The 17,590-nt window shown below is 36.7% G+C and overlaps 1 protein-coding gene across 25 annotated transcripts in view; it reads left to right on the forward strand.

The window, feature by feature from the left end:
- LOC109416244 (phosphatidylinositol 4-phosphate 5-kinase type-1 alpha) overlaps positions 1–17,590 on the forward strand; it is a 207,287-nt gene that overhangs the window by 168,379 nt on the left and 21,318 nt on the right. For 11 of the 25 annotated variants that reach the window (XR_009997419.1, XM_062849900.1, XM_062849904.1 and 8 more), the window contains 3 exons: positions 1,266–1,577; positions 16,062–16,320; positions 16,755–16,930. Coding sequence is in view for 24 of the 25 variants with exons in the window: in XM_062849900.1 (XP_062705884.1) it covers positions 1,266–1,577; positions 16,062–16,320; positions 16,755–16,930 (747 nt within the window). In the remaining variant the exon portion in view is untranslated. Of the gene's footprint in view, positions 1–1,265; positions 1,578–2,339; positions 3,934–16,061; positions 16,321–16,754; positions 16,931–17,590 lie in introns of those variants that run through there. The other 14 variants (XM_062849907.1, XM_062849899.1, XM_062849905.1 and 11 more) reach the window with 6 other exon arrangements.

Below are 17,590 nucleotides of genomic sequence, written 5' to 3' on the forward strand. Positions count from 1 at the left end.
CAGGGCGTCTCAATTTGTTTTGTTTCTTATTTTTTAAATTTTTGTTGGGTTTAAGTACGAATGCTTACAAAAAGGCATTGATCGGTGCCGTAATCGCTTTGTGCAAATCGATAAAGCATTATCGATCCAGGTAGTTTAAGTTACTAAAAAACGTTCATACCGTGAGGTCGCCATTCACCGCTCATTTAACGGCATTTTCATAAAGTTTAGGACATTAAAAATCGACGTTTGCGAATATTGCACTTTTATTTACGTTAACAACTCAACAATTATGTTGTTATTATAGAAAAAATATAAAACGATTGTAAAATATGTTTACAACCGAAAAAATAAAAATTCAAATGTGTTATCTCTTGGCTCCTATTACCGCTCATGCATCCATTTACCGCTCATAATGGATCCATTCACCGCTCACTGGATTATTTTTTCATGGAATCGCAGAAACTATTCATTTATAAAAGCAAAATAACTTTTATTTACCAAAGTATTGATGATTCATGACGTTCAGTTCATCCTGTTTTGTCAAAATGGAATCTTTAACGGGTTTTACCTGTTGGACATTTTTTCCGCTGTTTGCCCTGAGCAGTTCCCATGTTGTCCTGCAGCGCAGTGTGAGAAATATTTTTTGAGAACGTGATTTCAGGTACACCCATATAAAAACCTGGTGAAATGATAGTTTTTTAATGTGGCAGCATGTTACATTCACTTTTGTTACGATACTTTACTAACATGTGTTCATTTTTGTATGATTGACCCAAAATGAGCGGTGAATGGGGCATGAGCGGTGAATGGCGACCTCACGGTATTTCACATCACACTATTTTGTTTTAAAGCTACACTGCCGTTCTACGCATAATTACCCCATGTTGTATGGGAATCTCTATCTACATGAGACAATTACACAATTACAAAAAAAAACGGAAGTGTTTATCTTGATGGTACTTTGTTCAATAGCTAAATAACGAGCATAACAGATGAATCGTACAGTAGAATGCTCATATATCATTTACCAATGGTTCATATTGTCCATCTATTTTCAAATACAAAGAATTGCAGCATCATGAACATGATGTGTTAGCTCTCTGACTATCCACTTTGTCGCTTATATTCATATGCCATTGTCTATATTTCCATGCTTTCCGGATTGGTGCTGTGTCGCCGCTGTCGTCGACGTTGTCTACTAACATTCCATCCTCACAAAAACAAAAATACTAATCACCATCACCTCCCTCGCGCCCGCGCGCACGTACGCACGCACACAACAGTAGACACAGAAACGGCATCCAGTGTGTACGGAGCGTCAACAACCACCAGCACGTCCAGTGGTGGCGGCGGCGTCCCAGGAGCGACGGGCGGCACCACTAAATCGGCCATGAAGATGAGTAGTTCCGCCGTGACGCCTACGATGCCACCGCTCAAGAAGAAAACCACCATCGTGAAGGCTAGTGTTCCGCCACCGGTGCCACCGCGAGGTTCGCCCAAGATGAGCAAAGCGGGTGGCATGAAGGGTAGTGCCGGAGCGACCGGTTCCCTGCCGAGCCAGTCCAGCAGTGGGCACCGGGGACGGTCCAGTGCAGGTGTGTGTTTGTGCAGAGTTTGAAAGTTGGAGTTTTTTTTCCTGGCTCACCCTGTTTGATGAAGTAGATTGTTGAGTAGAATTTTTGCTTGGTTTCGCATGAGATATTCGGTTTTGTTATTCCATCTTTTTTAGAGAACAGAAATAGCAAAAGTTTGATCATTTTTAATTGTTCATATTGTCTACATTTATTAGTTTTCAAATGAATCGTGGAAATAACAACCCTTTTCTAAGCAAAGGCGGTATTCGAAAAAAAAATGGACGCAAAAAATGACTGGTATTTCGATTGGGAATAGTATGTTTTGTGTTGCTAATATAACACAACACATAAAGCCAAAACGGTAAATGCGCGAGAATTCAGCAAGACTATGCTGAGGATGACGGGGTCGGTCCGCATTTTTGTCGGTCCAGGAACGTTTCGTAATGGCAATTCCCTTAAGATTTCAAGAAAACTTTTAAGTGTCTTTCTTTAACAATATCTCCGTCCTAGCTCAACCGATTTTTATGAAATTTGTACAACATTAGCCTATAATAATAATATACTATTCCTGATTAAAAAGTCATGAGAACGCAATCAAAAGCTATATGTTATTGTCCTTGTCTATTTTTGAATACAGTCTGCAACCTTTCCTTTCAAGTTCCCATTTTTAATCAACTCGTTTTGCATGTATACACGTTGATTCCTTCTTCACTCCAGTTTACTATTTCAGTTATGTAGTTGTTGTTCAGTCATTAACTCACAAATTGATTGTGCTGAATTCAGGTAAACCTTCCAAAAATCGGCTAAATCCACCGTCTTTTCCGAACGTTCCTGAATCTCTGGAGAATGTCGTCGACTATACTGGTTCTCCGAACAAGGTGCTCAATTGGCTCAGCAACCACGACTTCCGGGTTGCCGAAAACGGGGAACACCTAGCCGCCGTGGTGCAGGAAACAGATCAGAACGAAAACCCACAGGAAACTCAACCCCGTAAGCAGTCAGTCAGTTCTGAGGTGAAAAAGCTGGCACAGAGTTTCGAACGTTCCTCTACCGGAGTGAGCAACAGCTTGACGTCTGTGAAACGTACGCTGCAGAAGCAATCTTCCGTCCAAAGATCGGAGTCAATACAGGACAGGATCAAGAAGTTTTCTCTCACAGATGAATCCATTCAGCTGCCAGTGTTCAAAAAGCTTACCTTTGCGACTCCGACCACTCAAGAGTCTTCCAAAGTAGACTCAAACAACAACACCGTCAAAGAAAAATTCGTTCCAATGGCAGACCGAATCCAAGAATACGAAACGGAGCTGAACGACGAAGTTGTTCTATCGAAGTTACAGGACGTGGTCCGAAGCCGTCGGGAATTGTTTGACTCCCCCAATTCCACACTTGAACGTCCGTTAAAGTCCTATCCTAAGAAGGTTCCGCAGGAGAAACCACCACAGGAGCAGCTCCCACAGGACAAACCCCAAATGGCAAACGGATCTCTAGGGAAACACGTTCTGGTAAAGCAGAAGAACTCCCACAGCAAACCTTCGTTGAACCCGGACGAGATAAAGCGAAAAATCGCGGAAATCGAACGGGAAATCCGCGAGAACGAAGCTCGTTTGCAGGCGTTGCCTCTGGAACCTCCAACGCAGTCATTAGACCGTCCGAAAAATGTGAAAATCACCAATAATGACAGTTTTTTGTCCCGTCTTACGCCGCGATCCGAAGCACAACATTCGGTGGAAAAGGTGGACGTCCTTCGTCAGTTGGGCTTGCCCTTGGACGAGCAGCATAACGTCGAAAGCTACCTCAGTCAGTTCAGCTTGGAGGGAGAGTTCGTCTGACAGGAACGTTGCTGCAACAGAGAGTCGAGCGGGGAATTAGTTTTCGCTAGGAACTGTCCTCCCTTCCGATTGTTCTTTTATTTGATTTTTTCGGTGCTTCAAGTCGCTTTGTGTTCGCATTGTTTTTCCATCTGCATATACATACGCTACTTTTTTGTACCCCTTTCCTGATTATTTGTTTTTCTCAGTTTTTGCGTAATAAATAGCTAGCGCCACTTAATGATATTCAGAAAAACTCTGTTACTAAATAAGCACATTAATTTACTATTATAAACAACAGATTGAATTGCTCCGAACACTTTACATCGAATTTGTTTTAAGTTAAATTTCAAACAAGTGTGTTGATAACCTGCAGTTGCTTTCTCCTTCAATGGAAGAGTTTTGTGAGTAGATTGATTTCTGATATAATTCAATTTTTTTTTTCAATTCAAGAGAACAAAAAAGATTTTCTGTAGAGTATCCGTCAATCAGAGGAGACAAAGTGTCTTTTTTTAATTTCTAGAAAAACTACGTAACAGTTTACAACTCCGTATAAGGACTGTTCAATTCATAAAACGGACAACTTGCTTGTGCGATATCTTTTTTATTTTTCAAAAAAAAAAACAATATCAATTTTTTGCGTAACTTTCTATAGCTATTCTCAAATGTAGGAAAAATATAACATTAAGCAAAATGTTCTTTATTGTGTAACTGAAGCGGTTTTCGTAAATCATCAATAAAAACCTATTTCTCAAAATTCGACATAACTTTCCACATACTTAACATGCAAATTTTCATGAAGTTTTTAATGAATTGGAAGCCTACACTGTTCTACTAAAGGTAAAGCTCAATAGTTGATCAGTAGTAATGCACCAAGCAGGCTCCAGCTTGATATAGTAAGTTGCCTTGTTTTCATAGAAATTATTGAAAAATGTTCATTTAAGTCCTGTGTTGCAATAACATCACGGATTCGGCTAAAAATTTGTCCAGAGTAGTAGAATATTGCTCTCTGCATGATATAGAAGAAAAAATAACTTTTAATTGCATTTTTCATCAAAAATTTAATCCATAAAGATGGTCATATTAAAAAAGTTCATACTTTTTGCTCCATTGATGCAGATTTTCGACTCTAGCGAATCTTGTTATTATATATTCCCAACAAAGTTGGTCCTATGTTATTGTAAACCTTATTTAATAATAATCGGATGCAAAGTTTTTATTTCCAACATCATTGTTATGCAAAATTTGCATTAAGTAGCATTGTTATTTGGAAGAACCATCAAAGCACGAAACTGTTTTGATTACTGTATATGTAATGGCGCACAGTAACCAAACCAGCAATGCTATTAAGAAGCAGTTTTCTGCATTTAAATCCACATTATTCCCACTTTCGACTGGATGCATAAAAAAATTGATTATTTAATATTTTCATGACATTTTTGCTTCACCATTGAATTTTATTCAAAAAATCGAACCTAACTTGAGACTTTAATATCTCAACACTTAATTTTCCAATTGAGTTCAAATTTTGCCATAATGTTAATTACTTATGCTGCTGCAGATACATACTTTTCTGGTATTAAAAACGATATACCATATGTGAACAGTAATTTTATATTTATTTTCAATTTTCAGTAATCGAAAAATTCGCCTCATTTAACATCTGGCCGATTTTCTATAAAATAAAACTATTTTTATTCGATTCAAAAATGATTACTATAATGAGAGATGATATTCTGAAAAACAAAGCAAGCGTGGTTAAATTTGAACTACGCCTCTTCTTTTTATAGCCTTATAAAGTTGTCCGTTTTATAAATTGAACAGTCCTTATTTGAAATCTTTCGACTAATTTTCTTAAAATTTTCTCATGTATTTCGGTAATTTCTAGTCAAAGTATTACTCTGCATTGATTTTTCAATTATTGCAAACAAAAAACATGACATAAAGCATAAAACCGATCAAATTTCCTAAGAAATTAATTGTACTAGGTCCACTCCAAAGTCCACTCTGACTGAACCAATTTCGTAAAAAATTCAACCTATTACCATTTTTTCGTACCGCACTAAAATTCTTTTGTATTCAGTGAAAGTATAAATTCACAAGAAGGACGAAAATTAACAGAAGTACATAATGTATATGCAAACTTTAAGAATGAAATTTTACATTTATTCCCGAGCAGGAACGAATAGCTGACACATAACTGCAGCATACCAAAGTCAGGTATCATACCGAATCGAGGTATTGGTCGGTTACTCTGGTATTGAAAATAACTTATTCTGGTATTTTGTAGGTATTGATTGAATACTTCAACGAGCTATTGGTTTGGTATTGAGGACTGCTTGAGGTTTTATTCAATTATGGAAAAATTTGTGGAGCCTCGTGGCCGTGCGGTTAGCGTCACCAAAAGTATAAGCCATGCCATGGGGTGAGGGTTCGATTCCCGCTCCGAGTGATGGAACTTTTCGCAAGAAATGTTTCTTCCTCGTATCCGCTGGGGCTCGTATTGTGTGTCGTGTTCGTTGTCTAGTGTTAAGTTTCGTTCAGTCTGTACAGCTTCTAGCTGAAGACGGTGTCTGTGCCTTTTAAAAATCACTATTTGTATGATTTTACGACTGTGAATTCTACAGTTGATAGGTATAAGTTCCCGATCCAAAATCGAGGGTGTCGATAAAACACTGGTAGTGCGATTAGCTTCAAAAGCAACTAAAATGAGCTTTCAAAAAACTGCTGCTATAAAAGCACCAGCAAACTACAGTGCCGCTCAAGCTATTTGACACCTATACACCATAGCAAAAGTGGCCGCCATGATATTTACAGGACAAACAAATGTAGAGCTTCACACCATACAAAAAAGCTAACTCCTATTCCCTGAAAAAGGTTAAATAAACCATTTCTTTTTCGAAATTTTGTAAAAAGAAGATACTTTGATCCTATCTCTAAATGTATATGGAGACCGATTTTGAAAATATTGTTCTGTTATTTAATCAAAAGTCAAAATCTAAAAAATAACGAAATGAATTCAATTTCGTTTTGAAAATCCTCAAAAATAGACGTTGGTTGCCCATAATGCCTATGCAGTATAGGTTGACAAACTATTTCAAAAATTTTCACCAACACTTGTCTGAACGTTTCTGAAATATGTTCTATGGAAAGACCAAGTTTGTTCAAAATATCTTACAAAAAGGTCTCTCATATTTTTTGTTGTAATATTAGGTTTTTTCAAGATAGGGTAGGTAATCAAAAGTTGAACCAAATTGTGGCTTTCCGAAGTAGCGCAAATTTTGAGTGATTTTTTCTCCCACATGGAAATAAAGTACTACGGCAAAATTTTATGTACATGAAAATCACGGATATAAGCTTTCTGTTAAGTGGTAAAAAGTTTGTATTTGCACCGAATTTCATTGAAAAATTCGATTATTCGTCAACAATGATTTTAATCTTAATTTGAACCACCGTAATCATAATTTGAACCAATTTTAATCTTAATTTGAACTACTGGCGGCAGCAGCTCGAGCATCTCCCACAACAGCCAATTTCGTGCTGAACAATAGAAAAACACATGGATCTGCTAATTCCCATAACTATTTTTCATTAGGCAGTGGAATTTCAACTAAGACTGTTCTAAACTCTTCAGGAACTTTGAAATTAAATTTGGAATTTTTCATCCCCCAAGAGTAAACAAAACAACCACTAGCGCAGTCTGCCGGCCAACACTGGAAGCTCGCCCCCGTTTACTAGTTCAAATTTAGATTACAAATGGTTCAATTTAAGATAACATTCTCCAAGTAAGAATTACTTAAATTTGATAATTTTATGTCAAATAATGCGGAATATTATTCGGTTGGTCGATTCTACGATAAATAAGCTTTCATTTGACGTGTTCACATATTGCGTGTGATACAATGCATGAGCTGTACGAGTACACCGAAAATGTGCTTTGTCTGGGGCGAAATGGGTGAAATCGCAGTGATTTTTCAATTGCCTGTTTTCCATGACAAAAACGCTTTTTTCAATGCTTTTAAAGTCCATGTTATCAGGTTATATTACGGAAAGCTGTTTAACATCTTTTTCGGGACAATATTTGCCTAAAAAGTACGTTGTTTTGATGAATTACGAAATGGTTCAAATTAAGATTACAATTTGACTAGTTCAAAGTTTGATTTCTTACCCTACCTAATAGATTAACAGGAAATATATGCATTCAGACAGGGTATTTACCCATTACCCCTTGTAAGAATTCTAGGAAAAAAAGGGAGATTTTCTGTCACGAACTTTCTGGAATTTTTTTGCGCTGTCTTTTAAGGACTTCCAGTAATCCGAGAGAAAATTTGTTGAACTTATGCTTGAATTTACAATCCAATTGGATTGCTATTGAGGACTGCCTGAGGTATTATGCAGTTATGGAAAAATCACCATTTGTATGGCACAATCGTCAGTTATTATTGAGGTATTGCAATACCTGATGTCATTGTTCACGTGGTATTCGTAGAACACACACACCAATTATTACTTCATTTATTTTACCTTTTAGGCAAGGCTCCTTAATACCTCATTCAGTTTGTAGGTACTGGGTTTTGCATACCTGAGTTTAGTATTCTGCAGCTGTTTCCTCCTGTTCGTGTGGTGTTCTTCTGAGTTTCCAGTTTAGTCTAAATGTCGTATATCTCGAGTTCTGAACCATTTAGAAGGATACTTTGGCAAAGTTTACTCAGACAACTGGAAGCTTACACATAAAATAGAGTTCTGTTTTAGGCAATGTTTCTCTAAAAAAAAACTAAAGCTTTCACAATGAATTGGGATTCGCAATTCGTTTACCATTTGTTTCTCTGAAAATTGAGCTTTCTTTGCCAAATAATCGAGCTTTTTCTGCTGGATGAAGACCCGGATAATCAGCTATCCGATTTATTGAATCCCTGGATGATTCAGTCCGACCCAAGTCGAATCTGTTCTTTGAAGGATACTGTCTTCGGCTAAGAGGTTCAGAAGATTATAAGAATGAACATAGAAAACAATTATGTTGGAAATTCGCTCTTTTTGTGGTTCAACTGTTCTTAAAAGCTAAAACATTGATATAAATCGGTATCTATCTCGCGTTTTAAACCATTTCATATGATACTATGTTTGAAGAATCTTTTCAGAAGAAAAGAAGCTTTCACATAAAAAAGGCAATTCAAACAAGAAATTCACTTACAACGTGGTTCTTGTGTTCCTTAGAGCTGTCAGTTTGATCTAAGCACCAAGTATATTATCTGTAGTGTCTTCAGATTTTTGTTTTCAGTAATTACTCTGGAAATCCATGCAGCAATTCCGGAATGCATTTCTTTGAAAGTTTCTTCGACAATTTCTTTGAGAATTCCGAAAGTATTTTTTTTTCTTTAAATCCTTTCTGCATTATTTTTAGGAAATTTGTTGGCAATTCTTCTGGAAACTGCCTCAGCTATTGTGTCGAAAATCGAGTTTGGAATTCCTTTGGTGAAAATTTCATGTTTCTTTTAGGAACTCCATTAGACATTAGACATTTGAAAATTTCTGCAGCAATTTTTTCGAGAATATTTTAGGCAAAACGGTGTCCGGCCATTTGGCCGAATGCCGTTTGGCCGAATGCCGTTTGGCCGAATTATTATCAAAAGTATTTGGAGGCGCGGGCAAACTCTGGATACCATTCTAGCTGCCAATATGATCATCAGAAATATTTCCTTCTTTTAATCATAGGCTATTCTTTCAAGTTTTACCATCAAGGGATTAGTTGGCGTTGAAACTGGGAATATTTTTGTCAGAGATTTTTCTTTCTTTGAATCAATGGCTATTCTTTCGAGTTATACTGATATAGGAAACAGGGGCAAGATCACTTAAGTTCATCATCCTTTTCCGGCCAAACGGCATTCGGCCAAACGGCGTTCGGCCAAATAGCGTTCGGCCAAATAACCCGGAACTAAGCAAAACCTTTGAAAACTTCAATTCCCGTATAAAATGCTTCGGCAATGGATTTGTGAACTTCTTTAGAATTTGTTTTCTTTGAAAATTCTGTCTGCTACTCATCTTTTTGTTTTTTTGGTTATTACTTTCGGAATATTTTCAATATTCTTCTGGAAACTTCTTTGCCAATTTCTACTGGAATTGATAGGATATTTTATTGAACATTCTCGCAAATTTCCGCAAATCAAGATGATTGCCAGGATGTTCCCAAAAAATTGCCGAAAAATTTCACAAAGAAATTGCCACCAAAATTACCTAAGGGAATCTCAAAGTAATTTCCAAAAAACTATCTAAAAAAGTTGTTGAAGAAATTTTCAGAAAAAAATACCGAGTATGTTGTCGAAGGCAGCTTCAAAATATTTCCAATAGAAAATGCCTAAACAACCTGGAAGCATTTGCTCGATCTTTTCCAAAAGAATTTCCTGTGTAATTTCCAAATGATTGTCTAAAAAATTACCAAAAGGATTGTAGTTAGAAATCAATAAGCATTTGCTGGAGGAAATTGTAAAAGTAATTGTCAAATAAATTCTCAAAGTAATTTGGGAATGAATGTGCCTTATACAGGTACAGGGGATAGACAAAATGATCGGGACAGGCAAAATTTCCCCTTCTCAAAAATATTCAAATAGCTATAACTTTTCGAAAAGTGCATCAAATATTCTCAAATTTTTACTGTAAGTGAATCAACTAGTTGTGTATGAGTGGACAAAATTTGGAAAAGATCGAGCTATTATGCATGAAGTTATAAAGATTCTAGAAAAAGGTATATTTATTCGATAGCCAACTTTGAGCTGTTGTATCTCCGGATTCAATCAACTGAATGCAATGAAATTTTGACCATTTATGACTTATATAATGAGCTTTGAAAAACTTTTGACCTTACTTAAAATTCTCAACACGAAAGAAAATTATAACGATTAGATTATTTTTCTAATAAAACACCAAATTTTCTTAAATTTCAACATAGTTTCAAAATTTAAGATGCTAATTATAGTTCATTTATATTCCCTCTAATTATCTTGAATATAAATATGTTTTGAAAGAAAGTAACAACATAGCCAGCAATTCATTGAAAAAGTAATGGGATGCATATTAAAAATAGCAAAGCAAAGATAACCGTACACATCGTAGTTGCTACTCCGTGATTGACCAGAACAATCGAAGTTGCACAGAGAGCCAATGAATGTGAAAGCTTGGGACAAGCTAACCATTCTCAATGTGCACAATTCGAGAGTTCAGCTATTTAAAGTCAATAACGGCGCTGGCCACGTCCTTACGGTCATCAGGAAAGGGAAGGAATGTTAGTTCGACAACCGTTGCTACTAGAAACCGTGGAATCCACAGCATCCCCACAGTTGTCACGGGAAGGAATGGTGGTTAGTAGGGTAGGGTAAGGTGTGGATCTAGGAGCCACCTCTGTTAGGTGATATGATCCACTAGTTATATGGAAATACACGTCGCGGTCTTCATCACGATTATGATTTATTTGATCACGATGACCACTGATCCCGGATTTCGTGCTCGCGTTTCCATCGCCCTACCGTGGAAACCGACTGATCTACGATTATTGTAGCGCGATTCTGAACCCGGATTTTTCACTCGCACTTCCATCGCCCTACCGAGAAAACCGACTGACCAACGAATATTGTAGCGCGATTCTGATCCCGGATTTTTCACTCGCACCCCCATCACTCTTACCTGAAAATTGTCTGCCATTCGAAAGTTCTCAAGCTCGGAATGCATATTAAAAATAGACCAATTTACTAAAAAATCATAAAATTAATGAAATTGCTATAACTTTTTCTCTTGTGAATAATTTCAAGTTGAGTCAAACGTTTTTCAGAGCTCATTATATAAGTCGGAAATGGGCAAAATTTCATTGTATTCGGTTCATTGAATCCGGAGATATAACAGCTCAAAGTTGGCTATCGGATAAATATACCTTTTTCTAGAATCTTTATAACTTCGTGCAGAATAGCCCGATCTTTTTCAAATTTTGTCCACTTATACACAACTAGTTGATCCACTTACAGTAAAAAATTGAGAATATTTTATGCATTTTTCGAAAAGCTACAGCTATTTGAATATTTTTTGAGAAGGGAAAATTTCGCCTGTCCCGATCATTTTGTCTCTCCCCTGTATACCTCGATGTAGTGGATTCATTTTTCAAAATGCCTTTAAAATCGAATTTATATAAAAAATTGTATACCAAAATGTACCAAAACATATAAACATTGTATGAAAACAGAGTTTTCAATAGAAGGCTCGGCGTTTTTGGCACAAGTACAGACTTATGCTTCAGTGATTCAGAAATTCCTTCAGAGATTCCTTTAGTAAAAGTTTCAGAGATGCCTTCAGAAACTTTTCCAGAGTTTTTCAGAAAATGTTTCAAAAGTTCCTTCAAAAATTTGCACTGAGGTTACTTTGTAAATTCTTCTCCAGAAATTCCACTAGGGGTTCCTCCAGAAATTTCACAAAGAGTTGTGTGTGATTTTATGCAGAAATTCCTTTAGGGAATTTTTTTAGAAAATCTTAAGAGGTTTACCATATTTTTTCGAAACTTTTCTGAAGTTTTTTTTTTTTGAAAAATATTTCGGAGATTTCTTTACGCAAGGGTTTATTCCAGTGCTTTCTGCGGAGTTTGCTTTACAAATTGCTCCAGGGATTTATTTTTGAAAATCTGAATTTTCGCCTGAAAGTCTTCAAGGGATTTATTTAGAAATTCCTCTAGAGACTATTAACAAAAATGTGAGATCTATTCGGGATTTTTTTGCAGGGATTCCTTCGCAATTTTTTCAATGGATTCTTTAAGAAAATCTCCCATGGCTCTTACTATAAATTCGACTAATAATTTCAGGACTCATTTAAAAAATCTTTCACGAGTTCCTGAAAAAATCTTAACGAAATTCTTTCGGAGTACCTTAAAAATTGGTTCACGTAGAGTCGCTTTAAAAAATCATCCACGAAATCCTTAAAAAAAATCAGTCAGAAATTCTTTTTCAAAATCTTCTAGAGGGATTCCTATAGACTTTAGAATGTCCTTCAGAAATTTTTCCAGCATCCCTAAGAAAATCTTGCATGGATAGCTTCCAAAAATATTGCATTGATTCCTTTAGAAAATACTTCATGAAATCCTTGAAACGTTGGGCAGTTATTTAACATCGTTGCATTATTAAAAGACTGCGTAGCCGTTTCAAGGAGGAAGTTTAAGAATCTTGCAAAGATTGCAAAGAAATTCATCCACGAATTTCTTCAGATTTTTTTTTTCATAGATTCCTCGAGAAATTTTACAAATAATTCATCTAGAAAGCCTTTCATGAACTTTTTTAAAAATACTCCATGGATTTTTTTTTTAGAAAATGATTCTAGGATCCATTAGGAATCTGAATTGTTTCCAATAATTGCTTTAGAAATTCTATAAGAGATTATTAGGGAAATTCCCAAGATTTCTTCACATTCCAGACTTTTCTCTTCCAGAAATTACTCCAAGGATTTCTTAAAAAAAAAAAAGTCTTAGAAAATCCTGCAAGGATTCCATCAGAACTGTTTCTACAGATTCTTTCAGAGATTCTTATAAAGATTCTTATGGAAATGCTAAAAGACATTTCTGCAGAGATTCCTGCAGAAATTTACACAAATATTTCCGCCGAATATTTCTTTATGCATTTTGCCAGAAATTCCTTCACGATTCCCGACTAGAAAAATATATCAAACTAACTGTCCCGGCGAACGTTGTCTTGTCAAGCTATGGTGGGTTGACAACTGTTTTGAGCTCATAACATCACCGCACTCCGATTGCTTTTATTTCGATCATGTTGATTTCCTTCCCAGCTTATGAAAAATCAGTACTTTATCAATTTTCTTACTTTTCTAGTTGATTTACGTAACTTTTTGAACATTTAAACACGAATGAACCGTGAAAGAGTTATGCTGATCGGTGCATCGTTCTTGAGTTTTGTTGCCTCAAAGGAACTTCTAACTCATTGTTATATATATTAGAGTGGGTCAATGTTGTATGGAGAAACTTTAAATTTGATCGTATCAACCCGGAACAAAGCTTTTTCAATCTATATTAGCGTCCAAAACAACTGTGCAACATTTGGAAGCGATTGGTTGCGTCCCCGTATTCCGCTTTGCGATTGAAATTTGTATGGAAGTTAGTATGGGAAAACGTACTTTTTTGCATTTTACTCATAAGTTGAATTCTTTTGTTCAATACCATGTAGCTAATCACGTTAAAGTATAGCCTAGGATATGCCGAGAAACTTTGCCGAAGACCGCAAAGTGTTCCGACACTTGTGTAAAAAGTTATTCGCCTGGTAACTTAGGCCAAAAATTGAGATTTTATTATTGATGTTATTCCTTTACATGTTAAATGTTAAGCACCATCGGGCAATCTGTACGTTATAACTTTTTTCACAAGTGTCGGATCACTTTGCGGTCTTCGGCAAAGTTTTTAGGCATATCCTAGGCTATACTTTACCGTCATTGGTTAGATTGTTTTAGACAAAAAATTTTAACTTATGAGAAAAATGCAAAAAAGCACGTTTTCCCATATTAAATTCCATACAAATTTCAATCGCAATGCGGAATACGGGGAAGCAACCAATCGCTCCCAAATTTTGCACAGTTACTTTGGACGCTAAAATGAGTCGAAAAAGCTTTGTTCCAAAAAATCGACTTTGTTGACCCAGTCTAATATATATAGATGTGAAGTTAGGGTGGTCCAAATGATTCTCAAGATCAAAATGTCATCTTTTCATTGTTACCATATAGAGCAACAGAATGTTCTACAAAGTTGAAAAATACCTAATTCTGACTAACTAGGTTTCCGTTCACACTACTGCAATACTTGCTCGATTTGGGTTTCAGCAACAAATTCAAACATCTAAACAGAAATAGGGTTTCCAAGTGCGCTAGGTAGTGCAGGGTGGCCAGTTTGTCGAAATAAAAAGTTACTACGATGATTCGACAGCGATATTTGTCGTATGATTGTGCTAACACGGTACAACAGGGGACGAACGTAACATTAAAGGTGGTAATTTTAATTGACTCAAACTAGTTCTTTTCAATTTAAATATTGACTCATTGTACCAGTTTTGGCTATAATAGTACTTCGAATTCACCACAGTTGTTTTTCAACCTTTAACAATGCAAGTCAATTAAAAATCCTTTTGTGAACAAGTGATCATGGTCGTAAAAAATAGTTGCACTTTAATCTTCCTTATGCATCCTTTGATAACAGCTCGCTGGCGTAATGCACGGTTTGGGTAAAAAATGACTTCAACATCTGGTTAAATTATAATAGAAATAAATAAACTTCCTTAAAATTTCGACTTCCTTGTACCCTATTTCGCCGGTTCCGGGTCCTTTGGCCGAATGCCGTTTGGCCGCAAAATAATGATGAACTTATTTGACCAAGTCACTGTTTTCCGTAACAGTATAACTCGAAAGAATAGCCTATGATTCAAAGAAGGAAAAATCTTTGGAAAAATATTGGCAGTTTCAACGCCAACTAATCCATGAATGGCAAAACTAGACAGAATAGCCTTTTAATCATAGGCAGAAAGAAATATTTCGGATGATCATATTGCAAGTTTGAATGTCAAAAACTTCCTCAGAATTTTTTGATCATAGTTCGGCCAAACGACCCATTCGGCCAGATGACATTCGGCCAAATGGCGTTCGGCCAAACGATATTTGGCCAAATGGCCGGACACCTATTTCGCCATAGTGTGCCAGTTATGGCTAATACCATTTTAAATGCAAACAGTGCGAAGTGGGGCCGAAACTAAAAAAGGTGTCCTCAACTGGTACAGGGTTCCTATAATTGGCACACGCCGTAATAAATTTCAGGTTTAGCTTATTGTTTTAGTCATGTATGTTCACGTGTAACAGTTTAAAAATCACCATCAGATAATTATACATTTTACTAAAATAGCTCTAGCGTCAAGTAGAACTGCACAATTTGAACCATTAATTTATAAGGTACACCGGGGCAAGTTGAACGGGTGGGGTAAGATGAAACAGTGGGTCAACATGATGATTTTTAATGATGATAAACAATCTGATTGCCATAACACATAGTTTTTGATTCAAACAATCCTTTAGCGAAGGATGAGTTTTCAATTTTGATTGAAATCTGTTTCAAAACTTTGCGTTTCATTTTGCCCCACCCGTTTCAACTAGCCCCGATGTACCTTAACTAGTTGATCAACTAACAGTGAATATTTGAGATTTTTTGTGCACTTTACGAAAAGTTATTGTTGTTTGAATATTTTTTTAAAAGTGAGACATTCAAAATATTTCGACTGTACTAGTTATTTCATAGTTTAATTTTTATTGCTTCTTCTGATTTTAAGTTTAATTCAAATAATTAGTATCTTATGATTTTGGTTTCCAACCCAAAAGTAATTCTATAATTTATAAGCTTATATTCAACGCTGTTCTTTACATTTTTATTCACTTCATTATGGTAGTCAATTCTGGTACAACTTAGTATATTTCCATTGAAATGAGAAAAAAAAAAGATTTTTGATTATAGGTAACCTGTAGTACACATACTTTGCAATCCTTTGACGTTCGCTCGTCTCATATTTTTTTAAATCTTTTTGAGAGAAAACTTCACTAAACACACTAAATAGTTTAAACCGCAAAAATGAAGCAACCAACTTAGCCGCTTTCTTTCCTCGTATTGTGTCGTTATTTATCGCTCGCCTAGGCACATCTCCTTCCTGTTCTTCCACCCCTCCTCCCGCATTCGACGACATCTCCGAGCACGGTAGCAGTAGTCATCGGCACTCTTCGGACGATAACAAAACGGGCAGCGGTGGGGGAAGTGGCGGCGGCGGTGGGGTTACCAGTGGCCTCAGCCGGAGCAGCGGAGGAATCGGCAGCGGTGACGGTGGCAGCACCGGGGGCACCGTGGACCGGCGGAGCACCTCCTGCCGGAGTGATAACTACAAGGAAGACTCGATAAGGTAAGTTGGGTGTGATGGTGAAGACGAGGGAGGGGGGGCTCAAGGGTTGATGTTCGGAATGGGTGGATGGGTGAATGATCTTAGAGAATGATTTCGGTTTGGATGAGGCGGTTGATCGTTCTTCCGTATCGGTTTTGGTATGATTCGTTAATGTTTGTTTGGTTCTTCCATGCTTGAAATGGTTGATTTCAGAATGGTAGAAGTTATGTTCGTTTCGTTTGCCTGCCGTTAATTTGTTTTCTTCTAGATATCTCATATTAATCATTTTACTCTATCGCCACTTTTTCTTCTCTTTTTTTCTCTACCTTCTCTGTGCATTCGTCATCCGTAATCATTTCAAAATTGTGTGTTATGTGTTTTTTTGTTTTTCGTATACAATTCGAACCTTATTCCGTTCCGTGTCGAAATTGAACATTCAAAATTCAAATATCCAGTATATCAGAAATAAGATTAGAAAGTCATTTAGCAGTCGAATCGTCATCCAATAGCAATTACGGATCTAGAGGTGCACTAGCGTGGACGCCGCCGGCCTCGGTCGAAGGATCGACCCCAACCTGGACCGAGGGAACGCCTAGCTTTACGGAGTCGAGCTCCAGCGGTGATATAGGAAGTAAGTAAACTTATGCGTTTATTTTACATGCATATTATTTGCAGATTGATCTCTCTGTTGTTGTCTTCTCCGGAAAAGCAAGGAATGGCAGTGAAGCTGCAAACGTTTTAAGGCTGAAGGTTTCGCAATTGCAAAGCAGTTTTCTCGTCCAAAACTGAAAATTTCATAGTGAAAATGTCTTCACTGTATTGTGGGTGGAAAATGGAGTACAATGAATACATTGTCAAAACGAAATTTTCAGTTTTGAACGAGAAAACTGCTTTGCAATGTTCAATGATGACGATTATACCAATGACGAATCCTTCAACCTTAAGTTAATTTGGGCCATTATTATATACAGATTAGTAAAGCCGCACAGACGTTTTGCTAAATCTATCGATCTTGTACCGACTTTTCGAACCCTCTAAGCAGAATACCCTCTTCGAATGAGTGTAATCAGTTTCGTACCTTTCAATTCCGCCCTATGTTGCTTATCCTTTGACGGATACGCGTATTTCGACTACCACTTGTAATCTTCCTCAGTGTCAGTTATCCACTGTGGATAACTGACACTGAGGAAGATTACAAGTAGTAGTCGAAATACGCGTATCTGTCAAAGGATAAGCAACATAAGGCGGAATTAAAAGGTACGAAACTGATTACACTCATTCGAAAAAAAAA

The sequence above is a fragment of the Aedes albopictus genome, chromosome 2 (assembly GCF_035046485.1).
Source record: "Aedes albopictus strain Foshan chromosome 2, AalbF5, whole genome shotgun sequence".
Taxonomy (NCBI): Eukaryota; Metazoa; Arthropoda; class Insecta; order Diptera; family Culicidae; genus Aedes; species Aedes albopictus.